Source organism: Silene latifolia, chromosome 6 (genome assembly GCF_048544455.1).
Source record: "Silene latifolia isolate original U9 population chromosome 6, ASM4854445v1, whole genome shotgun sequence".
NCBI classification, from domain to species: Eukaryota; Viridiplantae; Streptophyta; class Magnoliopsida; order Caryophyllales; family Caryophyllaceae; genus Silene; species Silene latifolia.
The window spans coordinates 6,006,437-6,024,190 of NC_133531.1; the positions used below are offsets into that span (position 1 = coordinate 6,006,437).

The 17,754-nt window shown below is 36.0% G+C and overlaps 2 protein-coding genes across 3 annotated transcripts; both read right to left on the reverse strand.

Moving 5' to 3' along the window:
* On the reverse strand, window positions 1-6,735 carry LOC141586156 (cullin-1-like). The gene is made up of 20 exons (XM_074407286.1): window positions 6,525-6,735; window positions 5,572-5,729; window positions 5,386-5,485; window positions 4,644-4,829; window positions 4,463-4,510; window positions 4,167-4,370; window positions 4,007-4,084; window positions 3,625-3,714; window positions 3,452-3,532; window positions 3,307-3,366; window positions 3,160-3,189; window positions 2,998-3,084; window positions 2,763-2,912; window positions 2,634-2,689; window positions 2,419-2,539; window positions 2,172-2,333; window positions 1,924-2,067; window positions 1,628-1,846; window positions 1,344-1,511; window positions 1-388 (listed from the first exon to the last, which is right to left on the reverse strand). The coding sequence occupies exons 2-20, from the start codon at window positions 5,703-5,705 to the stop codon at window positions 287-289; spliced, it is 2,220 nt and encodes a 739-aa protein (XP_074263387.1). The 5' UTR covers window positions 5,706-5,729; window positions 6,525-6,735; the 3' UTR covers window positions 1-286.
* A 4,093-nt stretch (window positions 6,736-10,828) lies between these two features.
* Window positions 10,829-15,766, reverse strand: LOC141586157 (abscisic acid receptor PYL9-like). Of its 2 annotated transcripts, XM_074407288.1 has the most exons (4): window positions 15,631-15,766; window positions 15,381-15,537; window positions 14,267-14,482; window positions 10,829-11,341 (listed from the first exon to the last, which is right to left on the reverse strand). In XM_074407288.1, exons 2-4 carry the CDS (start codon window positions 15,477-15,479, stop codon window positions 11,153-11,155), a joined length of 504 nt encoding a protein of 167 aa, XP_074263389.1. In that variant the 5' UTR covers window positions 15,480-15,537; window positions 15,631-15,766; the 3' UTR covers window positions 10,829-11,152. The 2 variants fall into 2 exon arrangements, with proteins under 2 accessions (XP_074263389.1, XP_074263388.1); XM_074407287.1 differs by having other exon boundaries at window positions 15,381-15,766.
* Window positions 15,767-17,754: the final 1,988 nt, after the last annotated feature.

A 17,754-nucleotide genomic window follows, 5' to 3' on the forward strand; every position in this document is an offset into this window, starting at 1 on the left:
TCAGGAATCGAGATACATTTTATATGGAGCATGTTTGAAGCACAATGTGGTACAGTTAAAGCTCAGCATTTTTCGATCAACCAAACTCTATGGAATTGGAAGTGATACGATAATTGCAAAATTTGATCTAAGAATTTTACCAGCTCAATGAAAACATATTTACTATACACGAATCTACTTCTGGAACCATGATCATGATCTTAATACATGTGGCCCAAAATGATTATCATGACCTTAATACATGTGCCCCGAAAACGTTATCACGTCATAGCAAAGGATCAACAGATCAAGCCAAGTATCGGAAAAGCTGAGGGTTCTCCTTGTCTCTTTCGATGTAGTCCCTGGTTATCAGATCTTCAATCCTCTTCTTAATCGCCTTGAAATCAGGCTGCACATCATATAGGAGTACATAAAAGGAGTTAATGGAAGCCAAGGATGAAACCGTAGAAAACAACTTTGCTATTTTCGTCATCAAAAGTCCTGTTTGCTTAAAGGTAAGCAAATCCAGGCAAAGAGAAAAGACCATTAAATGGATACTATCCCTATGTTGGTCAGACTCTGCTGCAAGTGACCGACATGGGTGCATACAGTACTACTGACGGCAGGCCATTTTACTTTAAAAAAAAAGGCACGGTTAATCTGAAGCGAAAGGGAGGACAATCTTCTCAAACGGTTGATAAGTTGTGTTGGGAGTTGGGACCCTTGGCGGGAAGTGGAGGGGAGCTGGGAAAGGAGTGAGGCACCACAACTCAATATAAAATCAGTCTTAACACATAAACACCCATATTTTCAACCCCCTCCCTCCCTCTCTTCTTCACGTCTCTAACTGTACCAAAATTAAACCCTAATGGCTAATGCCAGGTTGTACCTTGTACCCAACAACTCCAAACCACAGTAACCTTTCGATAAATAATCAGTTGCGGACTTCCATTCTTTACATGAAGAGCAATAACCAAAATGCAGGTGACCCTGATACAAGCTAAGCGCTTAGACACCTAGAGTCCTCGCCCCACTATAAGTAGTAATTTTGCACCAAGGGAAGGGTAGCAAAACATTTTGCCGCACGGATCAGTAGTCAAGAAACAATGCTAAGGGTAATAATCATCCCTTTTGACTTGACCCCTATCACCCCTTTTAACAATGCTTAAACCCCTGATGTATATATTAGAAAACCATCTCAAATTCTCAATATCCTAATAGACCCCTGTAACCACAAACATCTTCACATCTGATCCAGTTTCTTCATATCGGATAATAAATCCTTTCCACAAGCAAATATCTGTTCGAACTTGCACTAGCCTATCAGGTCTTAACATTTAAATTCCAAAGAATAGACACCGTACCTTGAACATGCGATTTAGTTGTTCGACGCACTCGGTGATCAATTGCTGATACCCAAGCACCTTCCGACTTTTCATTATACGAACTATAGAAGCATCAATGGCATATCGCCGATCTTTATCAACATCCTCAACAACCTTCTTCCTCTCATCCACTGGCGGAAGAGGAATCTATATGAAACAATAAGCAAGCACAAATTAACAAATCATTATACACAACCTACCAACTTACTGATGACAGAAACAAGTGAATAAAAAATTAAAAAAAAAATGTTTGACATCCGTACCCTTATCCTCCTCATTCTGTCGGTAAAGCTTGAATTGAAAGAAAAGTAGTCAGTGGTAGACACAGTCCTTGAGCTCGGCTCCTTGATAAGAATCTTGTACTTTGCACAAGCCAAGGACTGGAGCACTCTAACCAAATCTTCATCTCCCAGATTCAGTTGAGCAGCAATTTCTGTGTAACTCAGTCGATCCGACGTGTTAAAAAGCATCAGAGCAGCAGCCTGAGAAAAGTACAATAACCTGATGAGTTATATCATTAAGCAGAGAACCACAATAATAAGACATTTATAAGAATTACCTGATAAGTTCCAACAACTAACTCAATTGTTTTCTGACCAAACTTCCCGCTAATGTTACAGCTTCCCAATGAGTAAACCCAAGTAAGCTTCCTGTGTTTGGTTTTTGTTTGATAAAATTGCTTAAATACTTCGACACACTTCACCTGGAAAAAAAAAGGCTCAAGTGTTTTAACACAAGTTCCGTTACCTAATAACAATAAAATTCATCAAGGAACTGTAAGTTAAAATATTCATAAATCCATATTACCATCTCATCAGGAAGGTTAAGATCAGAGGACTTATAACTTGGCCAGAACCCAGTAGTAAGAACAGTCACAGTCAAATCAAGACCAGGATTAGCATCTGAGTTCTGTCCCAAATATTCCTCAAAACTAGTTTGATTCTCCCTTGCCAATGTCAAATCTGTAACCTGCACAAAAGAAAGCGAAGAGGTTGATAAAGTCCGGACCATATTTGTTGCCTCCAGGAAAAGAAGAAACCAGGGGGTAACTCACCATGCCCTCCATTTTTGATGTAAACTGTCCACCGCACTGCTGCTTTAACTTGGTCAGAATACTTCTCTCGTGATCGTCATTAGCACTCTTGTCAAAAAGAAGCCGTCGAGAGAGCTTCTTTCTATTGCAAATAAATACATGAAACAAAATGAATTCTTTCCAGTAAAAAGAACAATAATTTTAGAAGCACAGCAACACAAAAATAAATAGCTCACCTGTAGAACTCCGCAAATAAATCTTTATCACTCACATAAGCCAGAAGCTTAACCACCTATAAAAATCACAACCATTTTCAGTGATGATCACTTAGATACATACAAAGGACAAAGAAAACAGCAGTCTACCTTCTCAAGAGAATCCTCAATGGCTTCATCACTTAGTTTCTCACTACCACCTTTCTTGAGAATATTGTCGCAAAATGTTGCCAGCAGCTCAGCACTAGAACTACCAGCAACGCCCTTATTCAAAAACACCTCAAAAGCTTCTTTCAGAGCCTACAATCGTATCACAGCATGGCGAATGTCAGACAAAAAAAATGAGCAACAATTAGAAAGGTTTGCAAAGTCCTTATAAAAGTACCTTATGAAAGATGGTATGGCTTTGAAAAGAATCAGTCACATAAGCCATGAACTTGTCGTGCAACTCAATCACTTTTCTAATGAAAACCTGATGAACAAACAAATGTCAGCACAAACAAATCCATGCAAGGTCAACCACAACATCACTATGTAGGTGACTTGCCTGCTCATGTGAACTTCCACTATTTTCAGCCTGCAAAGGTGCATCAAAATGAGTTGAAATCATAATTGTATCTTCTATAAAAGCCTAAAAGGTAGCCATATTGTAAAATCAAAAGCAAGATGTGAATTATAGTTGTGAAATCCCCACCTTGCTCAGTGCAGCATCCTCGGCTTGCTGCACTAAAGTTGTTCCTTCGTCGGTAATATGCTGCAAGGAAGACACACTTTCCTATCAGAAAACCCATGCCAGGAAATCAACAATTGCAGAATGAAATAAATAATACTCAACATACCTGCTTGAAGATACTACCAATGGGCTCCAGCCCCTTGGGAACTTTACTGTAAAGTCTATACATCCTAGAAAGATCACCCACCTAAACACATTTATCAGGAAACAAATTAATTTCAACTCTCGCTCTAGAAACAGAGAAGTATAACTTTATAACAAAAAAACAAAGTCGAGTACCTTGTCATCTTTGAGTAGTGCACGGCATCCAGAATTCTCCTTCTCCAGCAACTGGTTTTCAAACACCAATAACAGCTCGTTTTGCACTTTCTGCATACCAAAATAAGGAGTCACCAATGAAGCCCCCAAAAGCAAGTAAAAACAGAAAAGACGCAACACTAAGAGAACTTGAGGGCAGAACAAACGAAAATTTACAGCATTATCCCAATGCCTAGAAAGCTCCAACTTATGAAGAAATGAAAGGGGATTAGGTAAATATATGCAGCCATATCCTACTGTAGAAAAAGTAGGGGCATTTTCTATAGACATACAAAAGGAGAAACAAATCGCAATACAGTCTAAGAACCAACAAACAATGAGAACCTGCTTAATTAGAACTCACCTCCAAAAGCTTTTGCTCACTGTTAGAATGTAAGTAATGGTCAACCCTATCCTTTTCCTTCTTGAGACATTCCTCAGACTGCATGACCATAAAGAGATTAAGGCATAACTTGAAACACTCAAAAATCAGAATGATGCTAAGAAATAATTGTAGGACTTGCCTTCAGCATATACTCTGGACACGAGTCCTCCAGAATCCAGCATGAGGCTTTTCTCGAATAATAAGCAGCAGTATCTTCAAGCATAGGCGCCTCAAAATCATTGTCATAGTATTCCATTGGTCCCATTCCAATATCAACGTATATATCCAGTACATTCTTCAACAGTGCTCTGTCAATTTGACCGCCCTCTCTTTCGACATCAATCTAGACCAGGAATACAGGGTCAAAATACCAACGTAGATATGTGGTACTAAGAAACAAAGAAACACAACAAAATAATCAAGCTCAAAACATACCAAAGCTATAACGGCATCCTTGGCTTTGCCTGATATTTCTTGATAAACCTGTAACATAAATAATAAAATAAATAACCATTTTCAGCTTGGGAACAAATGCACTAAACTAGGGGAAAAAAGGAAACATAATCAGAACTAAACGGTTATTTTTTCGATAAAAAGTAATGTCTACTCCACGTACCAGTTCACGGAAGCAAGTGTATCCAACTTCATTCAATGAAGGAAAAGATCTTCGAGCAATGAAATAGCGATCAAGATAATGAAAGAAACGAGACAGCCATCTAACCATCACTTTATGATTTGACCATCTGTTCACAAGTTCCCTCAACATAAACTCATCATGCTTCTCCCTCAACGAAGGCAAAACCTAAAGGGCACAAGAATAGAACAGTGAGACAAGCGCAATAAGTCGACATGGAAGAGATGCTCACAAGTCAAAAAAAAAAAACTGAGCAACAAGGAAGATAACTATCACATAGACCCGCGAACTAGCATGGAAGAAAATAAGTAAAACATAACTAATATATTAGTTTATTCATGATTTTCTTTGGAAGAGATAGAAGTTCTCCATGTTAAAATGATGTTCCGGTCAAACAAGCGCAGTGAATCAGTGATCAGCGCATATGGCAAAGGGCAGCTACAGAGATAATTCCCATAAAGAAAAAAAATTATAAATGCAACAGACATCAAAACTAGGGAGACACAATCAAATGAAATACGGAGTAAAAGTTCCGTGTAGCTTTCTACAATTGTGCATGAGCAGTTCTTACTGTAAGAGCTAGGCAAACCCACACCTTCCATATTAAATAAATAGATCCATACCATGAAAAGACATATAGGAACATCCCAATGTATTTAAACATTTAAGGTAGAACAAATTAACGCATGCTATCAGCAAAACAGTAGAAGAATATTATTCTCACCGTTTCTTTCAAGTAATCCACAAATGCCTGTTTGTAATTGTCATACAGCTGTTGCGAATAATCATGTGGGGGTTTCTGAGTACACATGTTATAGATAGTCCTGATAGAGTAAAAAAGAGTCAGTAATGTGTGGCAAAGTAACCAAAATCATCAGAACCAAATATCCCAATAACACAAGGCACATACGTATAAAGCATCATGTAGTCCTCGGAACTGAAGGGCGGCTCAGGCAATCCTTCCAAAATTCTCTTCAACTTTGTGATCCCCTTCTCCATGAATTCCCATCCTTGCTCTAGCTCTATGATCTTGCGATCGGCCATCTTTTGATGTAGTTCACTCAATCACTATCACAACACCGCAAAACCTGGGTTACTATTAGGTTTGATCACCTCAAAATCAAATATAATCACCATAGCACAATCAAATTTCAGGAATTCCTCCTCGTATGTGAAACAATAACCATACAAAACCCTGAAATAGCCATAAAAGCAGACCTCCAATATTGCAGTCCAACTTATCTAAAATGACAGCTGAAATGCTTTGCACCACTTATGTTGAACTAACATCAAACTCAAATGGTGCATCCGAAAACGACAGTTCAACAATAGAATGCTTAATATCAGCAATCCAACATAAGATAGCTGTAAGAGCCAACCTTCTACAATCGTTTAAACGTGTCTGTATCGGACATGACAAATTAGATGCTCCACACCATGATGGAATGTTGGAAGGAAAATTAACTCGAAAAGGCAATTCGATGAGCATTAATAACACCCCAAATTCTGCAATAATCGTGACAAAACCTTGACAACTACAAACGACAAGCAGCTATATCGTCCGTCAAAGAAATCGTAAATCAAACACAATTGCTACTACTTTTAATCAATTAAACGCAATCAACAGCTTCAAAACCCTAATTTAATACACAATCATATCCAGCAATAATATAAACAGGTCTCTAACGCGATTACGGTACCTAAATCCAGCATAATCATGATAAAATATTACCAGAAATGTAGATAAATTTACAACAACACTATAAAATTAATTGATTAGTCACATAAACATAAATTAAACAAATAAAGACGCAATTCGTATAAGCTAACGAAGAGATAAATTCAGGATTATGAAGAACTAACCTGGAAATGATGAAGATAGAATTCGCGAAAAAGATCGAGAAAAACCCTAGAAAATCGATTGAGTATGAGAGAGACTGAAAGAGGGATTTTTTTTTAATTTCAAATTAAACTCGATGGAGTTTTTTCATTTCCGTGGAGTTTTTCTTTCTTTTTGTTTTGAGACTTGAGAGTCCCGAGACTCGAGATGGTCTTTTCACGAACCGTTTTCTTTAAAATGATTTTATAATATATCACATTATTATACTTTATAAATTATATAACGAAATATCTTAATGATCTTATTGATGATTGATAGAAGTTATATTAATGAAGTGTTTTTAGGTAAATAATCGTCTGCTTTTATAATAATGCTTATGTAAAACGGTTTTATATAAGAATTGTTGCTATGAGAATTAGTGTTATTTTTTCTATAGAGCGATATTATTAGGATTCAGGCTCTACATTGATCAATAAATCGGTTAATCGTAGGATTGTAAGATTTTATAAACGTACTACAATAGTTTTTTATTTGGTAATAACAAATTTGAAAGAAAAAACACTTATTTAATAAAATATTGATAATTAATATTTTGATCATCACTATATAAACGTGTTTCTACATCTTACACGGATATTCGGCTTTACAATGTTTTTACCTAATACTAATATATATATGTATTTTTTAATGATGGATCGAATCATAAGATCCTATTATGATCGTACCTGTAGAAAATTACGAATGAACATAATCGTACGATTTTACAACTATGAATATAAGAGTATGACCGGGGTTGATCAAACTATTTTAGATCATCGAACGGTATGATTGAATAATGATTCTAATAACAATGTTTTGGAAAATTTGTTTCAGCACTAATACTCCCCCCCCCCCGCCCCCCCCTTCTTTTGGATGAGAACCCAGAGTCTAAGGGTGTGTTTGGATAGCAAAAGTGGAGGGAAGGGGAGGGGGGGAGAGAAGGAGGGAAGAGAAAGGGGTGGAAGGGAAGGGGAGGGAGAATGGAGGAGGTCATTTTTCCTCCAAATCTTGCCTTTGTTGGAGAGGAAATAATTTGGCTTGGAGGGGGGAAGTGGAGGGATTCATTTTCCCTCCCCTCAAAATCCCTCCACCACCATTTTGCTAACCAAACAAAGGATTTATCATCCCTTCCTTTCTCTCCCCTCTCTTTCCCTCCAAATCCTCCTATCCAAACAGACCCTAAGGATTTGACTCCAATTAGTTAATAACTCAAGTCAAGTGGTAAACCTCCATCGCTCAAATACCGCTTAATTTTTTTTTTTTTTTTTTGACAAAAGGTTGAATAACTTACATTATTGTAAATAATACAGAGTAAGCTACTCGACTAGGTAGCACCAGACACTTAACAACCAGATCTAGCACTACAAAGCCCTACATCGAGATTACATAACATTTATATAAAAGAAAAGATGCGATATTAAGATAAGCAAGATAAACGATGGTAGAATGGCACGGGACGACATCTTGGTCACGAACGCTGGTATCATCATCATTAACATAGAAGACCTCCAAATATCGTCGATACATACTGACGCCGGATTGACGATAACAAGATGTACTTACGCTTTTGTGAAAAGACCGTAGAAAGAAAAGATGAGAGGCAAGACGAAATTTGCCCTCGACGGAGATAAATCTCCTACACCTTAGAGATCGCACCCATTGATCGTAGGACAGACGTACCGAGAAATCCAACATGCAATGTGAGACACGAACCCTCAGAGACAGAAGCACCTCAACACCAACACCGTAACATGGACTTGACTTACCACTAAAGAGACGAGCAAGGCTCCTATAGGAGGAGGTTATTAGGAGATAAAAACAAGACAGAAAAAAATAAAGGAAACACCATTTAAAGGACTAGGAGACCACCACCTCCGACCCCAACCAACACCACCATCGAAGACCCAAAAACCATCCTACCCAACACCCCTCATACAGAAAGAAAAGACCCCAGCAAACAAAATCTCACTCCAACCAAAAACAGACGGGCCCATCAGACCATCCACGACATACACGACACACCCAACAAACACGAAACCACTGAGACTCCAAATTCCAAGCGAACCCCCCCAGGACCATCGGCAGGCATGCAAACCAGACAGAAATACAACAGACCATCAACAGGAAACCGGAAAAGGGACCAACCTGGTGGGGGAGGGGGTGAGGGGAAGGGGAAACACCAGATCGTCCCAAATCCACCACCATGAACAGAAAAACGCACCACCAAGAAGAGCTATGCTCCTCGACCAGACACAACAACGACCGATGGTCTTCAAGACACCGGAACCAGAACCAGGGGTGGGGAAAGGGGCGAGGGAGGGGGGAACACCCCTGGAAAGCATGCGCCACTTCGATAACAGGACAGAGGAACACGGAACGGACCGACCTCAGACCAACCACACGAAAAACCAGCGAAGCCCACCGGACAAACAGGACGGACAAACGATCCAAAGAAAGGGATGAGCGAAATCAAGCCAACGGGGACCGCAACAACGATGAGAGATATTTTATCACCGGAGATGGGTCAAGGAAAGACCCCATCTCCGGCGATGGGTAGGGGAGAAGGGAGAAGGTGGATGGTGAGGAGAGGCGGCGGAAACAGAATAGGGGATTTAGGGTTTTCTTTTTTTTTTTTAGAGAGAGGTGGGAGGTTTTTTTAGAGAGAGATTTTAAGAATGTTAATGAAAATGGTGATAATACCGCTTAAAATTGGCTCAACTTTCGTTGATAGCCCGTAAGAAAGGCAAAAGTCAAATAAAGGTCAAACAAGTCCGCTATAGCAAAAATCGAAAATCCTACTCTCATTTTGTTGTAAAACAATGGATGAGGTCCGAGGAGGTAAAGTATGAGAAAAAGTTGTATTAAATATGGATAGTTGTAAAAATTATTAGTTAAAACCTTTTGGTTGTGTTACTTGTGTAAATGTAAATTAAAGTCAAAAAATACAAGGTTAAATTTAACGAAAATATGGTCGAGTGCCAGCAAATAGTATTGTGACTCAAACCCAGAGGCGAAGCTACCTAGTAGCAAGGGGTGGCGGTTGCTACCCCAAATTTTAAAAAAATTGGTAAATGTTATCTTATTAAGTGTGCAATAGACATTGTGGTTTCCAACCTAGCGCCCTTGGTTCAAATCCCACTAACTGAATATTCCTTTTTAATAGACCATATATATTATCTACACTCTACTGTATAAGACTACATGAGTGTGATATCCAGAATCGATATTAGTATATTACCAGAATCGATATTGCAGGTTGGCATTTTGTTTTCCAATTTAGTTGGAGTATAATGTTATTTGGGTTAGGTTCGTTAAATTTTAAGCTCCTTTTGCATTAAAAAACGTCAGACAATATACAATTATGCACCATGTGTAGGCCAATAAATTGAACAGCAGTTGATATGGATCACATGAATTCAGCAAGATTGTGTGGCTAACAATTAGAGTAACAAGAACGTTTCATAATTTCTGGGAAACGTCGTAATAGTAGCATCTACTACATGCACTACATACTCTGTAGTCTGTACTACACAGCCAACACTTTAGTCAGTCTGTAACCTAGTACAACCCACTAAATTTCAATCCTTGCATCTCCGACGATAATCTCTCTTATAAAACCGTCTTATCATAAAACCATGTCACAAATTTTAGACTACTATGCATGGTTTCGACTTTCGAGTTTACAAATTGGCATTTAACCCAAATTTGGAATCCGTTTTTAAAATGGGCGACTTTCACTAATTATTTAACGGAATAGGTCGATTTCCAAAATAATTATCGAAAATGGGTCCACGTAGGCTTGGAATTTACGAAGCTATGGTCAAGGGTCAAATCGCCACGACGCTTGGCGACTTACTTCGAAGACATATTTCCGCGACTCCCCTCCCCTTCCCAGTTTCATAGTCCCAAATCAGGAAAAAAAAAATTTAGCCAAGTAGCCAGCCCCCATGGCTACTTTAGGCCAAATCGCCAGCCCCCATGGCTACTTGAATCTGAGACATACTCAGCTATTTCGTCAAAATTGGCCCAAACACTGCCCATTCAAGTCGCCAAGGTGCATGACGACTTTAGGCCAAGTCGCCAGCCCCCATGTCGATTTTATGCTCAATTATCATAACAGCGTGGATCCATTTTGAGTAATTAATTTCAAAGTCGACCCATTTCGTTAAATAATTAGTCAAAATCGCCAATTTTAGCAAAAAATTCCCAAATTTGAGTGACCTAACCAGATCAACGTTATAGGCCGATGACGCGTCATAAATGAGAATTTGTGATGGCGAGGACCGAATAGTATAGAACTACAGGGTTTATATATTATGATAGTAACACAAGCAGAATCAGGTTCTCTTTACATATACATCACCCATTCACCCAACCATATGCACATGAGAAACACTACTAGTTGCATTGCACACTAATAAAAACAGCAACAGCAAGATATATACTCTTAGAATCCTAATAATAGACATATTAACAGGATAATGGAAGCCTGGGATGCAACAATTGCTAGCAACACTAATCTCCTCAAAAAGCTCCAACGATCCAACAACGTCGAAAAATCACATCACAAGCTTATAACGATCACTCCGATCTTGCTTACGATATATTGGTGTTATTTGGTCATTCTTTCAGAGACATCAGCTAAAGACTTGAGATTGCAATTGATTAAGGCTTGAACAAAGTAGCATGTCTCCTCTTGTGTGTTCCCTTCCGGCACGTCGACGACAAATGACTCTATTACCAGTGTCCCCATCTTCCCGTCGACTATGTCCGGATGAACTGTGATTATCGATGAATAATTCTGCAAGATCGAAATTTAAAAATGTATGCGAGATTTAATTAAACATTACATAGTACAAAAATATATTGTGACCTTATAGCTATGTAATTTAAACTGATCCTAAATAATTTTACAAGATCGAAATTTTAAAATTTATACGGACATTTAATTAAACATCACATAGCACAAACATACGCTATGACGCTAACGCTATGTAATTTAAACTGGTCCTAAATAATTCTACGAAATTTAAAAATGTGCGCGAGATTCAATCAGATGTCACATAGCACAAAGATACGTTATGACGCTATGTAATTAAACTGATTTTATATTTTATATTCCAAGTGATTTACCTTTACCCAACTCGATCTCTATCTATTTTAGTTAATAAACTTTTTCAGCTGAACTAATCGACATTTGTAATACAAATCAACTAGTTCGGGTTGTAATAGCAGACGCTATTATTAGATACATGAACATATAATTGAGCGTGATTAAGTGTTCAATACCGTGACAATATAAATAGTCATATTTGGAGATTTGAATATTTGATAAATATTAGATTTAAATATCAGATAATATACAAACGTATTTTATCAGAATTATATTAAATGTATTTGACATGTTAGTCCCGTTGAATGTATGTAAATTGCAACAACATTTTATCTAAATTGTGATATTTTAACTTATGGATGTGCGGACATACAAGGAAAGATCGGTTAAGGAATGAGGTGATTAGGGAAAAGGTTAAAGTGGCGCCAATAGAGGACAAGATGATGGAAAACCGACTAAGATGGTTTGGCCATGTGAGAAGGAGACCTATGGACGCTCCGGTTAGGGAGGTGGAGACTTGGAGAACGAGAAAAAGGTCCCTAGAGGCGAGAGGAAGAGGCAGACAGAGACATGGTTGAGAGTGATAGAACACGATATGAGAGTTCTGGGGCTTGAGGAGAGTATGGTGACGGAGAGGGCACAATGGAGGGAAAGGATACATGTGGATTTTTAGTATTTGATGTTTTTTGACAGTTTTAGTGTTTTTATTTATTTATTTAATTTAAAGAAATTAATTAATTTATTTCTCTCTCCTTTATTACACACTTTCTCAACAACCACTTTCTTATAGATTTTACCTGGTTCATTCCGGATCTTTAACTCTATTTCGGTTTTTAAAAATCGTTTTAATCTTTTCTCTCGATTTAAATTTTAAGTTTTTATAAAAGAAAGACGGAATTCGATTTTAAAACCTCTAAGTTCACCTTGACTTTCCATTACATTTTCGTTCTCCCTTTTGTTTTTTATCTTCCCTTTTTTATTCGCATTTTGAGGCGTGCGTTCACCCATGGACGGTTCGAAAGGATGATTCATGTCAGCCGACCCCAAATCATTTTGGGATTAAGGCTCTGATGTTGTTGTTGTTGTTGTTGTTGTTGTTGTTGTTGTGATATTTTAACTTATATTTTCATATAAGTAATTAAAATAGGAATAAGAGATAGAAATATAAATTGGATTAAGGAGATGGGGTAATTAAATAGAATATAAAACATAGAGGAATCCAATATAAAAACTGTATCACATGTATATCCTAAAAAATTTAGCACTACATTACACACCGTCCATTTACCCACTAGTGGGGTGTTGTGGTTCCTATTTAAGTAAGTGGACCAAGAAGCTTTTTTTGATGCAATCTCTCAATTTTTCTCTTTTATATGCTTCTTATTCTTAAGTAATTAAAGTTGAAACTTGCAAGATTATCTAGGTAAAATGTCACTTTAATTATTCCCTTTAAAGTAGAGGACCATTTAATTGAGGAACCAATCAACTTTACTCGGGCGCTTCTCGACAAATTTCAAAACTACCCCTTTCAATTCAATAAAGTAGCGAATTAATTATCATCTCGTTTTCAAGAATAAGGGTCACTTGAAAAAAACAAATTAAATTCTAGACTCTTATTGAAGAGAAAATTATTGCATCCACGCTTGAGGCAACCGCCTTTATAATTTATATACCGAGGCCCTACCGGACTAATTGAGGAACCGATCAACTTGCTCGGGTGCTTCTCGACAAATTTCAATACTACCCTTTTCAATTCAATAAATTAGCGAATTAATTATCATCTACTTTTGAAAAAAGGGTCAGTTGAAAAACAAATTAAAATCTCGACTTTTATTTAAGAGAAAATTATTACATACGTCCAACCCTTTGCCCACGCTTAAGGAAATCGCCTTTATAATTTACGACAATGATAAATACAGCCCTGTCCTAAGGGCTGTATTTAAGAACTAAATTACTTCCAAAATGGAATTAAATTAGAAATTTATAATACAATTACGCGTAAATTGATGTCATTAATGCTTGATTTAAGGTTTTCATTCCTTTTTTGGCACCTTAAATAAGGGCTGTATTTATCATTTTTCTATAATATACCGAGGCGCTACCGGACTAATTAAGCTAATGATAGTGACTTATCAACTAATTTGACATGACAAAAGAATAGATGGATCAATTTGTTTTAAGTACGCGTTAAAATCACTATCAATAGAGAACGTATAATTGTTTTATCTAGTGAACGAACGAATCATATTTCATTGCTTACGTTAAGGAATAACATTCCATAATTGGTGTGATTTAAAGTTTTTACACATAATTCATGCATACCTTTGTAGGAAAAAAAAACATCTCAAATTCACAAAAATTAACATTATAAATTGAAATAAAGTTTTCCTTGCCTTGATTGGTTAAAAAAATTATAAAAAAAAAAAATCGAGTGTAAAATGAGCTGCTAGGGCAAATTTAATGCTGACGAGTTTCAAACCCAGCAGATTTAGACCCATTATTTGTGAAAAATGAAAATAAAAAATGAAATTCGGTAAATTCTGGGTCTGCCACTGACGTGTAATAAAATAAATTGTTCTTGGTAAATTAATGGAGAGAGTTGAGGAACTATACCCTTAATCTGTGATCGCCATCGACGATTCGGATGCCGAGGATGTGCTCATCATCATCAAGAAGCTCAAGCCTTTCAGTGCTAGTTGTAGCAGGAAGACCTGATTTTACATTCACTTCTCTAACACTTCCAATCTTAAGGTCTCCACTCATAGTGCACCTACTTACAAATGGCTTGTATTTTTGAGGTTGATCGAATCTTCGAACCAGTGACCATACCTTAATAAAAGTAAGACACGGTTAAATAATCTATGTTACTGAGACTCGGTTAGGCACAAATACAAAGTACTCTGTATTCTACTAGGCTATTTTATGAAAAATCATGACTTTGGTTTATATTTGGTTTAGGTACTAGCAAGTAGCAAGTCAAGCCGGTTCATATTGAGTCGTTTAAAGTCGTATGTCTCAAATTAATACACTCCGTAAATTAGAGGTCAGATTCTTATGTTGTAATTAATTCTTCTTAGTTATAAAACATACGGAGTATCATAAATAATTAAAGGGAAGATTAATTGAGTGATTAGCTAGGCAAATTTTAATTTAAGAAAAAAAATTGTAATGAATCAACTATGCAATACTTTTTTAAAACAAATTTCCTCACCCATATATATATATAAACAAAAAATCAACATTATATCATGAATAACTTGATATGCTAAATGCTACAAGATCATGCTATAAGGCTTTTATAAAATCGAGTCACATGTACACAACTTTAACTCGTGATCACAATTCACAACAATACATAAAGCATGAAAATAAACTTATACTCCCTCCTATTTAGGGCTTTCTTCATTATTTCTTTATTCGATTATTCAGATTTTCTTCCATATTTCCTTTTTTGGGGTGATTTGTGTGGTCCAAATTCAATGGCACGTGGGGTAGTGTATTTTGTGTGGTCCAAATTCGCTTCCTTATTTCTTGGGTAAAAAGTAAAGGGGAAGAATATAGTGAATAAGAGGGAGTACTAGACATAAACAAGATTATCTTACACATATGTTAGTTTCCCATTTGACTTGCATAAGGTTTTTACAAAACCGAGTCAGATGTACACAACTTTACCCAGTAATCGTAAGCAAATACATAAACTCAAAAAAGAGAGAAAAAAGAGAATTACAAGATCAACAGGAGCTTTGATGCGCTTAGTAAGAGCAGAAGAACATTGATTTGCTCCAACTTTCTGATTATGATGCCTAGCAATGTACATAGACTCCATTTTTCTTCACACAATTCAAGTTTTTACAATAACTCTACTTTCACCTTCTTATATACTCCTATAAAAAAAATAAGAAATTATATAAAAATATATAATTCTTTTTCTTTCTTTTTATACAAACAAGTTTATAAAAGTAGACTTTTTTTTTTAGCTTTTATGTTGCCTAATTATGTACAACCATTATCTTCCTCACTTCTTGTATATGTGGATGTATATTATCATGATAATGTGTCATTTTTCACTATATAGTATTCTAAGGGGTCCTTTAGTGAGGATAGGGCAAGGGGGAAATATATGGTGACAAAGTGGTGAGAGTTGTTAGGTGACAGACAAGTAATAATTCTTAAATATGCAAAAATAGTTGTGCGGGAAATGTCGTATGTTCCGATGTATTAAAGTGACCATTTTATGATAAATAACTACTATCATTTTAGGTTAAAGAGCGATCAGTTAAAAACTTACTATCTAATATTAAAAGTTGGTCACTTTTTAATATAAAATAATTGTTTTTTATTATAAATAGTCGTTTTTTTTATGTAATCGGATCAGATAAGTTCTTATCGTATAATTTGCTTAAAGAGTTTGGTTAAATACATTGGAATCACATCTAAGGATGAGCCCCTACTTGAAGGTAAAGGTTTTGGGCTTTTGGCTTTTGATGATGTGCAACTTGGTGTTTATGAGGTGGGTATGTATTGGTAGGGTCTTCAATAAGTGACCTCTTAAAAATTCCATTGGTTTTGAGAATATTAAGTCTAATTCCATTGGTTTTGAGAATATTAAGTCTCTAAATGCGATTATTAGTAGATCCTATTAGGTGACAGACAAGTAATAATTCTTAATTATGCAAAAATAGTTGTGTGGGAAATGTCGTATGTTCCGATGTATTAAAGTGACCATTTTATGATAAACAACTACTATCATTTTAGGTTAAAGAACGATCAGTTAAAAACTTACTATCTAATATTAAAAGTTGGTCACTTTTTAATATAAAATAATTGTTTTTTTATTATAAATAGTCGTTTTTTTATGTAATCGGATCAGATAAGTTCTTATAGTATAATAGCCCTACTTGAAGGTAAAGGTTTTGGCTTTTGATAATGTGCAACTTGGTGTTTATGAGGTGGGTATGTATAGGGTCTTCAATAAGTGACCTCTTAAAAATTTCATTGGTTTTGAGAATATTAAGTCTAATTCCATTGGTTTTGAGAATATTAAGTCTCTAAATGCGATTATTAGTAGATCCTATTAGGTGACAGATAAGTAATAATTCTTAATTATGCAAAAATAGTTGGGTGGGAAATGTCGTATGTTACGATGTATTAAAGTGACCATTTTATTATAAACAACTACTATCATTTTAGGTTAAAGAGCGATCAGTTAAAAACTTACTATCTAATATTAAAAGTTGGTCACTTTTTAATATAAAATAATTGTTTTTTTATTATAAATAATCGTTTTTTTTATATAATTGGATCAGATAAGTTCTTATAGTATAATTTGCTTAAAGAGTTTGGTTAAATACATTGGAATCACATCTAAGGATGAGCCCCTACTCGAAGGTAAAGGTTTTGGCTTTTGATGATGTGCAACTTGGTGTTTATGAGGTGGGTATGTATTATAAACGTAATTTTTATTAGATCAAAATAATTTTTACAAGAAATTATTGGGCAGCCGAAATAGTATCTGGGCTCTCACTCCCTTAACAATAGCAAAGTTAAGTCTGTTAAAAATATAGGCAGCTAGCTATATCATTTTATGAATAAAATCAACCATGCTTTTTTTTTAAATAAGAAATATTTCAAAAACCATCAACTTTTTATAAATTTTGTCGATTTTTTTTTTATCAAAGGCAACTCTTAAAGTCATTGAGAATTTGTTATAATTAGACTATCAACAATAAGTCAATAATAGAGAGGATGAACCATGCATTATTATCTTAGGCTTTTAGCACTACATCTCCTCTAAGAGAATGTGTCTTTAATATGAAGTATAGGTTGAATGTCCTCTTTGAAAGAGGAAGTGTATCACGTCCTCTAATTTTAGAGCAAAGGGAATATTCTCCCTTGTGTCGATTAACCAATCGGTATCATATTTGTTAGGGGTGAGCAAAAATATATGATACGGTTTTATAATACGGATACGATACGGTATACGGTTTGAGTTATACGGATTTCCGTATATACGATACGAAAATCCGTATATACGATACGGTTTTATAAAAACCGTACCGTATCCGGGTCGGGCAAAAACGAAACCGTATATACGGTTTCTG

Excerpts from the sequence above, each read along its gene's own strand:
- LOC141586156 (XM_074407286.1), bottom strand. The coding sequence starts at position 5,705 with ATGGCCGATCGCAAGATCATAGAGCTAGAGCAAGGATGGGAATTCATG. Across the intron at positions 3,085-3,159 it reads GTGGAAGTTCACATGAGCAG|GTTTTCATTAGAAAAGTGAT; the intron begins GCAAGTCACCTA and ends TTTGTTCATCAG. Across the intron at positions 2,690-2,762 it reads TTGAGGATTCTCTTGAGAAG|GTGGTTAAGCTTCTGGCTTA; the intron begins GTAGACTGCTGT and ends TGATTTTTATAG.
- LOC141586157 (XM_074407288.1), bottom strand. The coding sequence starts at position 15,479 with ATGGAGTCTATGTACATTGCTAGGCATCATAATCAGAAAGTTGGAGCA. Across the intron at positions 14,483-15,380 it reads TCAAAGCTCCTGTTGATCTT|GTATGGTCACTGGTTCGAAG; the intron begins GTAATTCTCTTT and ends ACTTTTATTAAG. Across the intron at positions 11,342-14,266 it reads ATGGCGATCACAGATTAAGG|AATTATTCATCGATAATCAC; the intron begins GTATAGTTCCTC and ends TCGATCTTGCAG.